This window comes from Thermobia domestica, chromosome 17 (genome assembly GCF_964235325.1).
Source record: "Thermobia domestica chromosome 17, izTheDome1.hap1.1, whole genome shotgun sequence".
Lineage (NCBI taxonomy): Eukaryota > Metazoa > Arthropoda > Insecta > Zygentoma > Lepismatidae > Thermobia > Thermobia domestica.
In genome coordinates, this window is record NC_137470.1 from 119,455,656 (window position 1) to 119,473,707 (window position 18,052).

Below are 18,052 nucleotides of genomic sequence, written 5' to 3' on the forward strand. Positions count from 1 at the left end.
GGTTCGAACCCAATACTTTCGGCATACAGGCTAGTTGATTTAACTAACTGAGCTACTTGTTTTCTTACGTGAACTGAACCTGTTCTACGGTAAAGACGATTTTTCATTACGATTGTGCTAAGAATTCGTCTTTTTCCATAGGTAATTTCCACTATTTGCTCTATCTATACGTTAATACTTAGCATAGATTCATATATTTGGAGTTCGCTGATAATGCATGTAATATGACACATTAGAAATGTTTCGTTAAAAGTTTCGTTTGTAGATCTAATCCACGTCTCTCTCAATGACATAGATGTCGCTGCTTCGTGTTGAACTGCAGAATTCCCTCGCGTTCTTGAAAATTTCTCACGTTAGCAGAGTTGGTAATTCTCGAGATTTCTGTCGATTTAATGTTTTTTGCTTCTAATTTATTTATTTTAAGCTAATATCTAACACAAATATTAAAAAAGGGTTTGTTATTAACCGTCCTGCTGGGGAAACCTTCCGAAATTTCGAACATATAAAAAAATGGAGATATTTTCAAAAAACTTCAGAATAAAGAGACGCGTCATTTATTTTGCTCATGGTAGTACATGCGGATAATTTATTTAGAATTATCGGCGGATTGCTTCAATTATGTGCCTACTACTACTACTACCACTACGATTTGCAATTTCGCCTTACTGGAAGATATTTGCATGACAACTTCTGTCCACTTTTAGAATATAATGCATTCGCTTAGACGTTCTGCAGCTCGCTCAACCCAGTGATCTTAAGCAATAAAGTAACAAGCGGAATTCTTGTTTCCTGCGTCGTGTCAATCACTCGAATACCAGTATAAACTAGTGTCCTTGGGAAAGCTAATACATCACATGGCATTTGTCACTGAGGAACTTTCTTCAATTTGATTTAGATTAGTTGCAGGAACTGCTGTTTGGTACTGATAATTGTCTTACTAAGCACAGTATTACCAAAATAATCCCAGAAGCATGTTTTGACTGCAATTTAATGTTCGATGTAATCGTTGTTGTTGATGATGTACTTATAATAACGAGACATACGGTTTTAACGCCAATGCAATATTTTTCTGCCGTCAATGACTTAAGCCATGAAGTCACTGCTTCTTGAAGAGAATAACTCCTTTGGGATTGTGTTTTCCCCGAAAATATGTTCCACTTTCTGCGAAAAGGTAGGAATTACTAAGCACCAAATTAGGACTGTAAAATGAATTGCCATAAACGAATAAATGAAACGTTGAGGTTTTAGTTGTGTCGCTGTAGCAGCACAAGGCCGGGCGTTGTAACTAAACAACATAGTCACTTCAGGCAATATCCCAAGTCTTCTATTTTTGAAAAAATTCAGAGAAGTCGTCCAGAGTCTTACAGTAGACTGCTGTTGCTATTGCCTCTCCTCTTGGTGTGGATTCCACTATGAATAAGCCCTCGTAGTTCCAAAGATCATTGCCATCATTGTCCTTGGTAGTAAAGTTTGACTTTGATTTCTTTTTTTTTTTTTTTTGCTTTCTGAAAGAGAATTCGAATGATGCCACTGCATGGACTAGCGCTTGGATTCAGCTGTTACATACAAAGCACGTAACAGTGTAATACACAGACACGTCACCATGTTTTTCAGAAATTTATTCTCTTCTTCATTCAGTTTTGATTAAACACCACAAAACCAAGATTCTTTAAATAGTGTCAAGGCAAAAAAATGCTAATAATAATAATAATAATAATAATAATAATAATAATTATTATTATTATTATTATTATTATTATTATTATTATTATTATTATTATTATTATTATTATTATTATTATTATTATTATTATTATTATACAAATAACTTATACACATCATGAAAATACATTTTAAGACAAAAAATCAAAACACTAATCATAATAACAGTCTGAGTGAACACTAATAAATGACAATGGTACCTTAACTGTTCTAGTCGCTAGCTCGTACATCTTTGGTGAACGGGGTCTCTATGAAAGAGCATGAAAGTTTCATTTATCATTCGTTCACTTTCTATAATCGTCCATTTCCTTTAGCTTAAAGAGCATAAACTTGGGACGTTAAACTACAACCTTTATTGTCATTTATTTCTAGTAAATGAGCATCGGGGTCTTAGTGAAAAACAAATCGCATAATCGACTGGAAAGATGAAACACTTCAACAATCACATTACTCACAGAATATAGCGTTGCGTTTGTTTCTGTTGGTAGTAGTGCAGGATTCTACGTATGCGGAATGTGTATGTTGTTGGTCGCATTGTACCGAATGTGACGTTATCATCATTAAGATCCGGTTAAAACAACTTTTGAATAAATGAAGTTTTCGGATTCATTATATTCTTAAAATGTGAGAGACACATACCCCCACTTTGAAACTATGATCTCGCGTTTTCGTGACACATTTAAACAGCTTACTTTGAAGTGATAATCATCATATGTTATTGCTTTATACTTTTCAAACATATTATTTACGACACAAGTACACAAAAAAGTACTTGCCGTTTTATTCTAAAGTCCACAGTCTTTGACATTTCACGAAAGCATGTTCGGCGTCGGAGACATCCAACCTTCATCTCTAAGCACTGTATATTTTACTAGATGACACCAGATAAGCTACAGTACGTTTCTGATACTGACAAGGAAATGGAAATTTTCAGTTGAAGAGTAACGGGCAATTGTGAGTTTATTCACCACAACTGGACGTTGTGCAGCCGATATTCATCACAAATTGAAACATGTGTGCGGTGATAGTACTTTTGCAAAAAAAAAAAAAAAATACTGTTGGGATGTAGGTGTCTGAGGTCAATGCAGAGCGAATGGGTATGAAAAATGAGCAGCGATCTAGACGTCCAAAAGGAGCAACAACTGACGTTAACATTACCCGTATTAAAACAAGATCATCATGGAAAATAAGCTTGTCATCATGGGTAACAATTGGAACAGTAGAAAGAATAGTTGCAAATGAACTGGTCCGAAGAAACGTTTATTCTCGCTGGAATCGAGGAATGGTTAATGACAATCAAAAAGAGGAAATGATTCGATCAAGTATTGCAAATTTGACGCGCTTCCGAAGAAACTGACGGAATTTCTTGTAAAGTGTTGTTACGATTGATTAATCACACATCCCATTATTCAACCTGGAAACAACCATTCAGTCGATGCTGTGAAAATTCAGATATTCATCTCACCTCAAAATCTCGTCAGCTGGCATGCAATGAGAAGGTGCTGTAGAAGGAGGGGTACTTTCTGGGATTCCCTGGAATTGACACATCCTACTCTGCTCTGAAATGCAATAGAATTATTATCGAGTATTTTTCTACACTTTCGGATACAGACGTTTTGCGAAAATTCACTGGAAGACGACCACAAATGACAAATGTCAATTTCATTTCCACATGGACAATGCACCGCCACACCGTGCTAATATTGTGACCTCATTCTTGGCTGGCCACTCTGGCCATATTGAACTTCTGTCACACTCACCCAATTCACCAGATTTTGCACCGAGTTAGGTTGTTAACAAAGCTCAAGGATTCTCTCCGTGGACGGCATTTTGCCGGTAGATCCGCCCTGAGAAGTGTTTTTTTTTTTAATATCTGAAACATACCTCAAATGATGAGTTTTCACGTGATACAGAAAATGAAGGAAATGATGGCAACTGTGTATCAATAAAGACGGAGAGTTTGTTGAGAAACAGATACAGGCTAGTTCCATGTACTTTCACGTTCCTGGGAATTAGGAAGAAACAGCACGTACTTTTGGTGTGCATCTCGTACAAAGAATGAGGCCTGTGAAGACATGTCTTTTCTGAGCATAGCAAATGGAAAGTGGTAGTCGTTCAATTTATATTAAACTTTACGTCGATTTAACTTTAAACAATTACTTTCTTATTGCAGAACAACCATCCTTCACTGAATTTACCACAACTTCGCATTGCATTCGCATTTGATAAGTACATTTTGGTTTCTTATGAGATTTTGATTCCGAAGTAACTAAAATCAAAATTATTTTTTAGAAGGCATGTATCACTGGACATTGTTGTGACTCAACATAAAGGGCATAATTTGAAGAACAGTCTCATCCTTTACTATCTTGTTTCCTCAATTACAGTTTAGCGTATATTCTATTTCACTTTGTTCTAAGTAGGTCTATCATCATTCCAAGTTTCATCAAAATTTTGAACATTCTGTGTATCACGTATGGTATATACTACCACTATCATTGAATACTTGCAAGAGAAAAGTGGCGACTTAAAAAGAAATAACCATATATGTTTCAGAATACCATACAAATACACACATTCAACGGTCTTTGTAAAATATTATTATGGAAACAAATTTCGAGATAGAGTTAGTTATAAGTCTAGCTGAATTATAAAGAAGAAATATATTTATGTTAAAAATAAATGTTCACATTCACATTGAATAATAAAATGTTACGAAACAGATAGATATGAAAGAATATGTAGAATACACACCACGAGTGAAGTAATGAACTAAATATGTTAAGAGCAATCCTAATAGAATATAATAATACTATAGACCAAAAACATATATGTGAACAAAAATATTTCTTATTAAATAAATTATAAAAGCATTAACACACAACATACCTACTACTTCCAGGATTCCAAACATTACCTCTCTTCTATAACCAAAGTATGGAAACACAGTGTTTATATACGCTAGAATTGAAATTCCTTTAGACGACCTACCAACAAAAATTTCAAAGATTAATCATTTCGATACTTTTACGATAAAATATATGTATGTTGTAATTACAGAACATGTTAATAATTCACTTCTTATTGATAAAATAGTAGGTTCCATTATTGATTTTTAAAATGCTTTTGCTAAAAGTTAACTATTCCTTATTATTTCCGTTGTCAGGTTATTCTTCTCGAACGGTATGGACTTCAGAGCCCTAACCCTGGAGATGTACGGCAAAAGATTATCTAATTGTGATAACGGATGTTACACAAATTTAAGACTGCTGCCATAAGAAACTGACAAAGGAAGTGTTTCCAATTAATAAATAAGAAAATGACCGTCAATCTTGAGGACAGCCCAAGAAGTTGTTTTCGTTAATATAATGTTCATAAGGATCTCACGGAAAACAGTACTAGTGAGGTTTTGTGTATCTGATATATTTAAATAAAATTATTTATTTTAAGTCATAGGTAACATATATCTGAACAAAAAACCACAGGTGCAAAAAGTGTAGCCAAGTTCGTCTGCCTCAAAGAGTATTGATATGAGGATTTATAAGTCAACTTCCTTTGCCACTGCATCTCAAACGAACACTGGAACTTGGCTCGAGGTGTATAACATATTCGAATACACCAAGATATCTCTTCCTAGTTACACGACCGTGACATTTCAGCCCTAAGGCTGGTGGTGGCCCCCACATCCACCACGCTCGCAAGCACCATCCCTAAGACTCCTCAATATCATTTTCCTTGACATCTCGTAGAGGATTATAAGTTTTCCTTGTCTGGTTTTCGAAGTATCAACCTTACAGCACTATACTGCATATGTGTCTTAGCGCCTTACCGAATATGATATTCCTAAGATTGGTAGTGTGCACCAAATCCACCACTGGCACCACCATCCCTAAGGCTCCTTATCATCACTCTCCTTGACACCTCGCGCCAAGTTCCAGTGTTCGTTTCAGATGCAGTGGCAAGGAACTTGGCTCATCCATAATCATCTAAATACTTTTTCAGGCTGACGAACTTGGCTGCACTTTTGGCACCTCTGGTGTTTTTTTTTCAGACTTCATTTCTTTTTGTAGTTCACCATAGCAATATCGTATGATGGGATTCTCAATCGTGGCATATTCCTAGATTTAAATTTGGAATTGTACATGTTTAAGGGAGTCATAATTTGTTAGATGCAACATTAGTTTCCAAGGGCTCTCCCAACGGAAATCGAACCCAAGAACCTGTAGAACAAAGATTCACATGCTAGCCGCAAGACCAGCGGGAAGAATTTATTCTATTAAATGTCTGTCAAGGGAGTTATGTCCGAACGGGATTCAAATTCATTTATCTGAGTTACAAAATTACGATCGCTAACATCACATTTTCATTACCTAAATACAAAGAGTATCAACAAGGTCCCAAACTCTTGATGCTGAATTCTCGATGCTGCATCATTATACATAGCAGGTGTTTCAACATACTTAGTTATTCTATACCCTTCCACATTGCGAAATTATGGAGTTCATTACATGACGCGCATGTTGCGCAGTTTAATACTGCCTCGGGTTATATGTCCAATGACATACACCTTTTAAATAGCTTGTAAACTTAATTATATCCGTATACAAACGTATCTCATATAAAAGTTGGACAATTCGATTTCTCATTTCTTGGAAAACTTCATTAATTCTAAATATTCCCACCTCTACATTCTCCTACTTACCAATTTAGTTTCAATATCTATTTAATATCAGTGAATGTAATAAAGGAAAAATATTTGCTGAAAAAAAAATATTAGCATCCCTTGTCTGGGTTTCCAACCACGGAATTAACGGCAGTATGTACGCGCCTTAGCCAACTTATTTTTAAGTTAACTAATTCACCTTACGTGCCTCATTAACTTGCATAGCTACTTATTATTAGGTTTCACTTGTTTTATTGCATACTTAAAAATAACGTAAACTGAACGTATAACTGAAAAAGTATATTTTATAGTACTTTTCGTGTAAGTGTTCCGAATAAACGTACTTTTTTATGCAAACGAAACAACTGTATATAGGCGGTCAGGATCTCACATACATATGGACGTATGCAAGTTATATCTGAAGTACGTAACGTACGTTTACCTATGTAATGTATGGAAGATCATAGATGTCAGATATTCTGCAACGACATGGTGTAACATATAAGAGTAAAAGAGGTCAGTTCGTATGTAGCATATGGATCTGGTATGCTAAATATTGATTTTTGTCATAAACATAAGGCTCCCGTACATTTGTACAATATACAGCGGTCCGGATCACGGATTTTTCTCAGTGAGCTTAGCTTGTTTCCCTATTAACGTAGACCGACAGGGACACAAACACAGAAACATCGAGGACAGTTAAAATTCCAAGGGATCTCCTACCGGGAATCTAACCCGTGATCTCATGCACAAAACTCGCACCTGTTAGCCACTGGATCAGCGAGGAGAGCATCCGCTCGACCACTCGGACGACTGCTACAACTATCACTATGCACATCATTTGTTGGATAACGGAATCGTTCCCGATTTCTGATTGTAAGGACAACTTTTGGCAACGAAAAAATTACCGTATCAATTTTCTAAAATTTCGCATTCAAGCCGTTGTAAGGTACCTTCATAGTGACTTTCATATCTTTATCTCATTAAGAAATACCTAACGGCCCAGGAGAGTTATTCGCTCATAAAGATTTCCTGCAATAGTATTCAAACCAAAAAAAAAGCAGGGTCGTTGGTGTAGTTGAGAATTAGAGAGGCGTTGGACTAAAAATGAATTTCGTTAGAAATATATATATGTGTGGCAAACTGCAAATAAGAGTTGCAATAAATTGTTAAGAATGATAGTTTTCTTATCGTGAGTGAAATGGATGACATAGAAAGTTACAAAATAACGATCGTACCTTAAGCAGTTAAATCAAGGTAACTGGTAAGAAATAGATATAAGAGGAAAGTAGTTTCTCACCTTCTTCAAACAAAATCTATTAAAAAAGAAGTCACGTAGTGTAAAGGTTTAATATAAAACAATAAAGGCACAAAACAAACATCCAAACGAAACGCAAAGAGAGATAAACACAAAATAAAGGGCACCAGTGGTGTAGCAGACTTGCGGACCTCCCATGCAAGATGGGGCACTAGTTGTAAACTCATTTGTTATAATAATAATAGTAAGAAGAAGAAGAACAACAACAACAACAACTCGTTCCCCTTTTAAAGTCTCTGACTCTGGCCACGAGCATGTTTGCATATAGCGGTGATGTGTGCACTTTTTGTCAATGAGCGGTACAAAAGGTCAAAGAGATGGAAATCTCTGAGAGACAGGGACAACATTCTTCTTATGATAAATTCTACGTCAAACTTTGAAGCACTTGCTTCTGGCAGGTGATTTATGGTTTCTTTCTTCGGGAACAAAAGTAAATACGGCTAAGAAATTACAGTATATAATAATGCTAATTCCAAACGGATTGCGATTTGTGGTAATAAAGAAATTGTCATTAGAAAACATTATTGTCAAAGGTAAGTCTTATTTCTTCATCCATCGCAAGTCAGCCCGCCAAACCCGAATACCGATATCGAAAATGTAGGATCTTGGTACATCTTTGTCGATATATTTGCGATATCGAATGTTGATATATGCCAATATCAATATCAACAGTATAAATATTGCGACATATCCCATAAGCCCAGATCGGAGAAATAAAGGGTGGAATATACTGGAATGAACAATCAAAATCTAAATATATTCTTCCGTTTCTGTACCCTACGTTGAGGGTAAGCAGGTGAACTTGAACAAATAATTTAAGACAAAAAATTAATAAAATGATGTAGTTATACTTTGCCCCTAATAGAAAACTATTACTATATGTTTACCTTTTATTTCTGTTTGTGATTTTCATCACAATTTAAGGACAATATACATATTTTACATAGTAGACCAACATACTGTACATTTTTTCACAACTAAGCAAACTGGAAAATGAAATTCCTGTGATATTAAAGTGGAATGTTCTACAAAATAATCATAATTCATTGTTTTTTTTTTTTCAATCAGTAATTTTGCCACAGACTGAGAGACACAATGCTAATAGAAAAATAAATGAGAGACATAGACTAAAGGACTTCTGCATCTTGTTGTGATTGTCACTTTTTTAAAAATAAAAAAAAACTATTAAGGGCTAATTTTGGCTACGTGGCTTTTGAAGTAATTGGTACACGAAACTGTAAATTTTTCGACTCTCAAGTCTCGAGAGCTTGTTAAAAGATATTTCAAACTTCATGTTGCCATTTCTTTATTACGAAAACACTTCCGTTTTTTTTTTTTTTTTTTTTTTTGTTGTTGTTGTTGTTCGTGTTGAGTTAGTGAACTTACACACTCTGCATACAAAATGTGACAGCTAAGCCGTGCAACTTGTCCACTGAATACACAACTTCTTATACCATAATCGCTTTTCTCCCCTCCTTTCCTTTCTATCATACTTAAGTCATCAACGAGATAAGCACAATTCTAATTTCAAAATATACACGCATAAGTATCAATAAGCTAAAGAATAAAAATGAGACGAAACAAGGTTCACAAGTCGATGTAGGGAGAAACAAACACATTTCAATGAAAAATTGAAACCAATTGATATATATTAAATGTACAGAAGTAAGACAGAGAGAGAAGATATGGGACAGAAGAAGAAAAGAACAAGGAGCACAGGTAAACATATTGGATTTAAAAGTATTAAGAAAAGAACCTAACATTATAAAATTTTATTTCCAGAAACGTAACAGTAATATAGAAATAACACTTTTTTTCTATTTTTCAGAACTATTCTAATATATAGACTACGCTTGAAAAATTCATTAAATCACTTTCAACGTGAAAACTTGTCGTCAAATTAAATACTCAATTTTCAGTGATAGTATAGAGTTCCAAGACATGGCTATTATCATGCCTAAAGTTTAACACATGCTTTGTTTTTAAGTGGTTCATTTAAAATTCGGTAGTGTTCACTAAATATTATCATCCGAAATACATCATAATAAACCTAGAAGTTAGGGACGATCATATCTCCCATTCCAGATCAATAATACAAACATAAAAATAAAGAAAGAATGAGAAAGAAAAATGAATGATTGGTATTTTATTGCCCAAGGAAAAAATATATTTTAAATATTTCCTTGATATAAAGTGTGTGTTTGTGTCAGTGTGTGTGTTCTGGTGTCTGTGTGACATAGAGAGAGTGTGTCAGAAAAAGAGAGAGAGAGAGAGAGAGAGAGAGAGAGAAAGAGAGAGAGAAGTCAAAGATGTAAGAAGGAAAATTGAAGAAATGATTATAGATAGAAAAAAAAGTGCGACAAATATAAATATGAAAACTAATTATCATAACGATGTATGATGAAAAACGCACACCTTGTATAATCGGATTACACTTGCAACTTCTCCAAACACGTCTGAATCTCTGTTGGTATCCAATATTTTATGGGAAGAAGTTATACTGCCTGACGGGGATTCGAACCGAGATATTTATTTTGGAAGTCTGGCAAGACACCAATACACCAACGCTTCCTCACCTGGAACATGTTTAGCAAATCGTATAGTGGTTCTTTCTAAGAACAATAATATGAAAAGTGGATTCTACAGATGAATTAAGTGTTTCGAATTGTACTAGTAGTTCCATAGTTATGATTTACCCTCTCCCAGTCAACATTCTTAAATTGTCTCTCTCCTGCTACAGATTTTTGCTTACACATTCTAACGGATTGGTTGTTTAGTATGAGAAGCCCCTCTTCGATTCTTCACGATTCACTTTGTGAAAAATATAACCTTTGGCTTGAAGAGCATTTCAACCTATTTTGTACCTATACAAATCGTAAGTCCAGTACTGTACCCCTACATTATCCTGCCAGCTAGAACTAAAACCGAAATATTAATAAGTTCAGTTCTGTTCTTTGGAACGAACTGTCTTCTTCTTGTAACGTTGTTCAAACCAAATGGCACGAGAAAAGTCATTCATTCGGCGAGCTGGAGATGAATTGATGACCACTAACAAACGGAATAACATACGGTCCAGGAAAAATTACAGAAGTAATAACATACTATGCAGTAATTTCGTTATGAAAGTTCAAAAATATGCTTAAAATAATAATAATAAATGTTCATATTCACTGAGGTGTCAATTTTATGAATAACAATATCAATATTCTTCTATACATGCAGTAACACGTACAGATCCGTTATCCGGAGATAGTCTGGCGAACATTCTTTCAAGATTAGATAGTTGTCTCATTTTCTCTTCTGTTTCCAGAAAATACACTCACATGGTGTTATCCGCCAACAGTACTTGCGGCACGAGAATCCATCTTATCTATACATAAAAGTCGGAAGCAGTACTACGCATCTTAGTGTCGAATAACCTTCTGTGCAGCGGTACAAAAATATTTGCTTACGTCTTCGTGCGCGTGGACATAGGTTCAAGTCCGTTAGGAACTATAGAACACAATGGTTCTTAAGAATTTTTTGGCCAAAGTTCCAAGTCGAGTTAGAAGATCAGAGCAGCAAGTTAGAAGCTCAGCTGTGTGTTCGTTATTACTGGTAATGTTTATTTAGAGAAATAACATTTGTCTTTGCGTATTGTTTTATTCTTTTCTTTATTTTAAAACTTGCTGAAATGCCGGCACTTCGCACGGGTCAGATATAATATCTAAGTAAACAAACTGAACAACAAAAGAAAATACTCTTATTTTACTAATGGATTTCACAATATTTCCGGTAATTTGTATTGGACTTGAGTATTGGATCGAGAAACGAGAGGAAGTACATTTGTTTTGCTCCTGAAAAGGAGCTCGGGAGTTTAAGAAAAAAGTGTGTTTCGTGTGCAATGTGTGGTACTGTAGTGTGTGTGAATGTTTGGTGAGTGTTATTTAAAAAACGGTGTAAATTGGAGAAGTGGTTCATCAGTTATAAGAGAATAACTATATTAATTCGTGATACAAATCATTGAAAGACAATTACACGTATCATTTAAATGACGAAGAAGTTTAAAAAGTAAAAACTCCAGCGTCATAATTTCCGGACTTGACATTCATTCATAACATGCGGCTGTATTGTACAGCGGGGGACACTTCTGGATGGTACTGCCATGTGGAGATTTACGGCTAAGGTGCTCCAGCAACTGAGTCCGAAGCATTTGCTGGGGAGTATGCAAATAAATTAGCTATTAAGGAAGGCGGGTGGCATAATCGCAAGGAGCTGAAAATTCCCGTACACTTGGGCGAAATTCCCACTAATGTCTACAGTATCATTTCTCCAAAATAAAATAAATCTTAGACGTGTAGTTCTTAAGGCAAACATATTACTTGATATTTGTCCTATTTGAGACGACAAATTGAAACAAAAAATGAAAGTCCAATCCTGTTGCTTTTGGAATTAACTCTCTTTAAGTCGTTTGATCTGAAATGACTTTGCAGAACCTGAATAAATATTCTGTCACTTCAGCGGAGGGGGGTTAGGAAGAGCGAATGCTCTCCTCCTACAGTATGATAACATATACTTTTAATCAAATGCTTAGCGAGGGCGGTATAGCGCTTTTATGATTTGAAATCTTGCTCCCAAGTCATCTCATGTCATAATTGATAACATAGGAGAACGGGAGATGCAAATATGATGAAGGAGAAAAACACTCACATGTGCAAATTCAGAATTGGAGACAAAATGATCGGATAGCATCCATATTTTGTCGAAAATTTTGATTTTGTAAGTAGACATGTAAAAGCTCACCCGAACCTGAGAGCATCCCATTATCAATTGTTGAATTCAAGTGGAGAACTCAGTTGAGAGCATCAGATGATTAGGGAGGGAGAGAAACATCTTAAGATATGGGGAACGAACAATGGACAAAAATACCAACTTTCAACAACCGGACTCGAACCCTCAACCCCATGATTATCAACCCAAGCCTTAGCTCACTCATCCACGGAGACACACAGGATGACAGACAGTCATACGTCAGGAAAAAACGTACGTTACGACCAGTGATTTATTTGTAAGGGGAAACTAGAGAAATTCCCCGTCTCTAGTTTTTCTTTTCTTGGTACTAACTTAATTACTGTTGTCCCAGCCTGTGAAGAATATTTTCCACCTCTCTAGAAAATTTCCTAAAAATTTGCATACACTTTTAGCAACACAAAACATTTATTCATCGATGTTCTGCATAATTATACTTATACAAACGAATTATTTCCAATTCTATGAATTCCCGTACCAAGTAAACAGAAGTACTGAGTATGAAATTCTATATCTAGCGAATAGTTTTGCAGAAAATACCTAAATTAATTTTTCTATTGGGAATAGGGAGAAGCACACACGCGGGGCTTAGGAAGCAGATTGCGCCCATAAGATTTCTTTTGGTCAGTAAGGGACATAAATCTACATTCAAATGGCAAAATCACACATTTAATTATACCATAATTTTACTTTTAAGAGCGCCAAATGCTTAGAACGGAGGCATTCTTCTTGGCTTGGAAGAATAAAATTATGGCTGAAAGTGGAAGTAAACAGACTGATTATGATCAGGAACAGTGGATGCTACCAAGCAGGGGCGTAGCCAGGAGGTTTGGAACGCCCGACAGTTGTAGAAGTTGTTAATATAAGGCCTAAGATTGCGGTTTTATTTAAACTTTCCCGGGGTGAACCCCCGGACACATCCCAAATGAACATTTAGCCAGCGGTCCTCCTGAAATCAAATCCTGGCTATGCCCTTGCTACCAAGTGATGTATTCCCTGTCACATAAGAAAATGCATGTTTTCCGTGGGCTACTGTCTTTTCCCCATTACTATTAGAATGAAATCGCTACACATTCCTTGCTACCATATCGCGATTTAATTAAATGTTTTAAAAGTTTTTACAGCTGAATCCCTAACCAAATCGATAACTGCATGATCTATCTCTTTCCAGTTCACCCAATACACTACAGAATTATCGTAAAACTTAATAAAAGGAAAAAAGTTCTTTCACAGCGTGAAGCTTACGATTATTGCCATATATTTTTAGCGTAGATGATTCGTGTACCTTATTCCGTAGCTCATTGGGTCCGTGCAGACTTCCCATTTCCGCTACCCGTGTTCGAATCTTCGTGTCGCTATTATTTCCTTTTTATTTTATTATTGATCAGGTATTCTGCAAGTATTTATTTATTTTCTTCTTGTCAAGCGAAAAAATGAAGTAGAATTTTTAAAGGGTAAAACTTCTAGATTTGACTGTTAAAAAACTATGAATAAGATTACATCTCAAAATAAATTGAAAATGGTCAAGGAAATGGATTTCAGCTGTTTTGTGTGTGATCAGCACACTGACTAACATCATCCCTATTTCTGGAACTAAATATCACTAATTTTGTTTTTTTCGTTTTTATATAAAATTCTCATATTTTAGTCCTTAACAAAACAGAGATTATTGTTCAAATTGTCACTATGAGATTACATTTCATTATCATATATATACCTAACATATCGAAAATAATATGACAAATATTCTGAAATACAAGTTTCTTGAACAGATATGGACACTTCACCTTGAAATATACACATTGAATTTGATTCTCGGTAGAATCTGAAATATGTTAAGAACTTTAAACCTTGAATAATGCAACACAAGATTGAATCCCATGGTTGTAATATGTCGTTACAAACTCACTCTTTTTATATAAATCAACCAGTCTAAAGCCGGATCGTTGATCAAAAAGTATTTTATCCTTTGCGTATATTTCAGGGAGAAAATTTAACGTCAACTTTTAATTAGCAAATGTAGCAACTGATCAAATTGAATAATGCTAAAAGTAGCCTACTTCGCTTGCTAGAACTTATGTTTGGTAGAAGTTCATACATCAAATATATATATATTTTTTTTGTTTTCTTAGGTTTCTGAATACTTCGGAAAATTTTAATAGAATGCTTGTAATTATACATTTATGGTTGCTCTGTTTGATATGAAAAAAAATATTTATTGTGAAGAAAACGGTCTGCAGAGCTCTTTGTGGAATGTCTTATTAGTTGTAGTAGTTGCTTTTACTTTAGCGTCCCATTCACCAGCTAGGCTGTATGAGACATGGACTTACAGCTTAACGTGGGATCCGAAACCATAGGCTTCTACTGAGAATCGAGCTCCGTTTTTAGGAAAAAAATCTAACCACAGTCAGTTCCTACCCGTTGGGGTTAGAACATACCCTATTATTATACTGGTATTTTGAAGCAGTCATAATTGGTTACGAATTTCGTGACCTGGAAGCAATCACACTCGTATCCCGGCATGACCGGAACAGACCTGGGGACGACGACACGTCGTCGTACGCACGATAAATTTGTATGATATTGTTAAATATTAAAGTAAATACATCATTTTTATATCAATAAATAACTTAAATAAAAAAGAAAGTAAGAATACTATTAACGTATATCTACATAGTATATAAATGAAAAATGAGTTGTCTATCATAACGAAAATGCATTTCATGAACCGTTTGAAATGAATTTTATTGACACAGTTAACCTCTAGCTTGGACTAGGTTGTTGAGATCTTGCTCGGGAGAGTACTCCCGGAAGTAGTAACTAAATACACGATTCTGGTTGGCGTTATCCGTATCTTGCTACGTAGCATATACCTATGAATATAACAGAAATCATATACTTGTTGCTATCGGTCCCCGTGGTCGTGCGCGCTAGCGTTGTAGGCTGGTAACAAGAATTACTTTTGGCGTGAGTTCAAACCCGGCCGAAGGAAATTTTTCTATTTTTTAAAATCGTTCATAACACGTTTTTTTCAATAAATTTTTCGTGTAGTATGTATGGGGTGGGGAACGGGGGTAATTGCTACAAGATCCTAATTAAATGGTCAAAGCAAGGAAGTAATTTAACTGTTTACAATGAATTCTGAACATACGTAGTTAACACGTGGATTTGACTGGGATAGCTTTTATCATTCGCTTTTTTTCTGGTGGGAGGAAAGGGGCTTAAATACTTCCCAAATAACATTTTCGTACACTTATTCTTCTCGTGTGGAGAATGGAAATTGTAATTAGTTGGTTGATATTTTTTAAACTGATGTGAACAGTGAAAACGTGCTTTGAAAATCCAGACGAATGCAACTATGTGTACAATTATTTTTACATATTTCTTTTTAAACCCCGGGTTTACAGTTATAGTCAGTCAATAACTTTAAGTTAATTGTTGATTTTATTTCATGAGTTTTAGAATATATTTAACTACTTTGCCAAGCTTATATTAGGATCCCATAGGCCCAATTTTTAGATGATAAAAATCTGAAATTTAATTATAAATCACGATGCTTCAGCGAGAGATGAACTTTTATATCCAGCATTGTGATTCTCATTGTGCTTTTCTAATTGCAACGCATCACGGATCACACCAATCACTTTCTCATAATCTTATGTACTCTAAGACTGATGGGTTGGATGGCTAGAAGTTTATCTTAATTTGCAGCAACGAGACTATATGAGACATGGGCCTACAGCCTAACGTGTTGTCCTAAACCAGATAAACTCACACTGGAAATCGAACCCAGGTCTTCCGCACCGAACACTAAGACAGAGTGTACTTCCCTTTTTCATTTATCGTTGCATAATCATAAAATGTTACATTTCCTTTGGATCTAACACGAACTTTTCCAGGTATAATACAAGGTTACAGAACACATACGGCCTTTAATGATAATAACGCTAGTTTGTTAACCATATATTGGTTAAATATAGGACATGGTTTATTTTTCCAACATGCTTAAAGATCTAATAGACTGACGCGGATAGCTCATATTTTTTTCTTTCCTCTCTTTGTTTTCACAGACAGATCAATATTTCATTGACAAAATGTGTCAGAACTTAGTAGAAGAAACAAACTGCCTTCACTTCACAGGTAAACCAAAGACAAGACACGCATTTCAAACGACATTCAGGCGATATTGCTTTGCCTTTCTTTGCCTATAGCGTTTAGTGATGACTCATTGAATAAGTAGTTGCTTACTACTGAAGAAAATTTCATTGGGTCAACAGCAGGGTGGATTGATTTAAATCAGTCTGATTTAAATCACGATTTTATTCAAGATTTAAATCAGTTGATGTTTTGAACAAAAGTCGTTGGTTTAAATCAAAATCCGAAATAAATTAATCTAAAGTGAAAATAAGAAAACCCCGTTTCTGTTCTGTTATTTCGATTATGGAAGATAATAATCAAATACAATGAGACTCAAATTATGTAAGCACAATATGAAAACGAGTATCATGCAGAGGATGATTAGAGAAAATCCCGTTTTGAACGGGTAACGGGTGAATCCTGCTTTCTTCTCTTTCTAACACAGGGTTTTTAAATCGTCAAAACTATTCCATCGGAGAAATCATCATGAAAATTTAAGACGAAAGTTATTTTTGTGTCCACGTCTATTTGCTTATTTTTATTCAATAGGGTCGTATTTAGGAAAGCTCGATCCCCTCTGCGAAAAAAAAATAAAAAAATAATAGATTTTAAAACTTCAGTCGAAATTTATGTACTAAATACATAGAAGTTATTTGGGATCGTAATACGGCAAATTTTGGATGCGTTAAAATATCGAATAATACTTTTAATAAAGTGAATACTTTCAAATATCCAAGATCAATATTAACAGCCGAAAACGATATTCACGAAAAAATAAAATGTCGAATAAAAGCAGGGGATTCGTGTTATTATTTAATTCAAAATCTCTTGTCGTCGCAAATTCTGTCGAGAAATTTGAAGCTTAAAATATAGAAAACGATAATCATGCCCGTTGTTCTATATGCTTGCGAAACATGGTCGCTTGCTATGAGGGAAGAGCATAGACTGAAAGTATTTGAGAACAAGATCCTCAGACGAATATTCGGACCCAAAAGTAACGGGAATGGGGAAGGCGGAAACTTCATAACGAGGAACTACATAATTTATACGGTTTACCAAACATTGTTAGGGTCATCAAGTCTAGGAGACTCTGGTGGGCAGGTCATGTAGCCAGGATGGAAAAAAGTAAGATCGCTTTCAAAGTCTTAACTGGAAAACCAATCGGAAAACGACCATTAGGAAGACCTAGGCGCAGATTCGAGGACAACTTTTAGATGGATTTCGCAGATATAAGAATACAAAGTAAAAACTGGATCCAGTTGGCTAAGGATAGAAGTCAGGGAATGCTTTTGTGAACGTGGAATTAATCCTCCGGGTTCCATACGCCATAGAGGGGACTTTATATGTATTTCGTGCGGCTAGCTAGTTTCGATTGAAAAAAAAAAATATGCCCCTGCCAAACATCAGTAACTTTCGCGAAAAGA

General features: G+C 35.2%; 1 protein-coding gene across 1 annotated transcript in view; it reads right to left on the reverse strand.

Moving 5' to 3' along the window:
* Positions 1 to 18,052, reverse strand: part of LOC145674667 (uncharacterized) — a 271,952-nt gene that overhangs the window by 233,913 nt on the left and 19,987 nt on the right. Inside the window, exon 2 of the mRNA XM_081744892.1 lies at positions 4,612 to 4,709. Within this exon, the coding sequence (XP_081601018.1) occupies positions 4,612 to 4,636 (25 nt within the window). The 5' untranslated portion in view covers positions 4,637 to 4,709. The remainder of the gene's footprint in view (positions 1 to 4,611; positions 4,710 to 18,052) is intronic.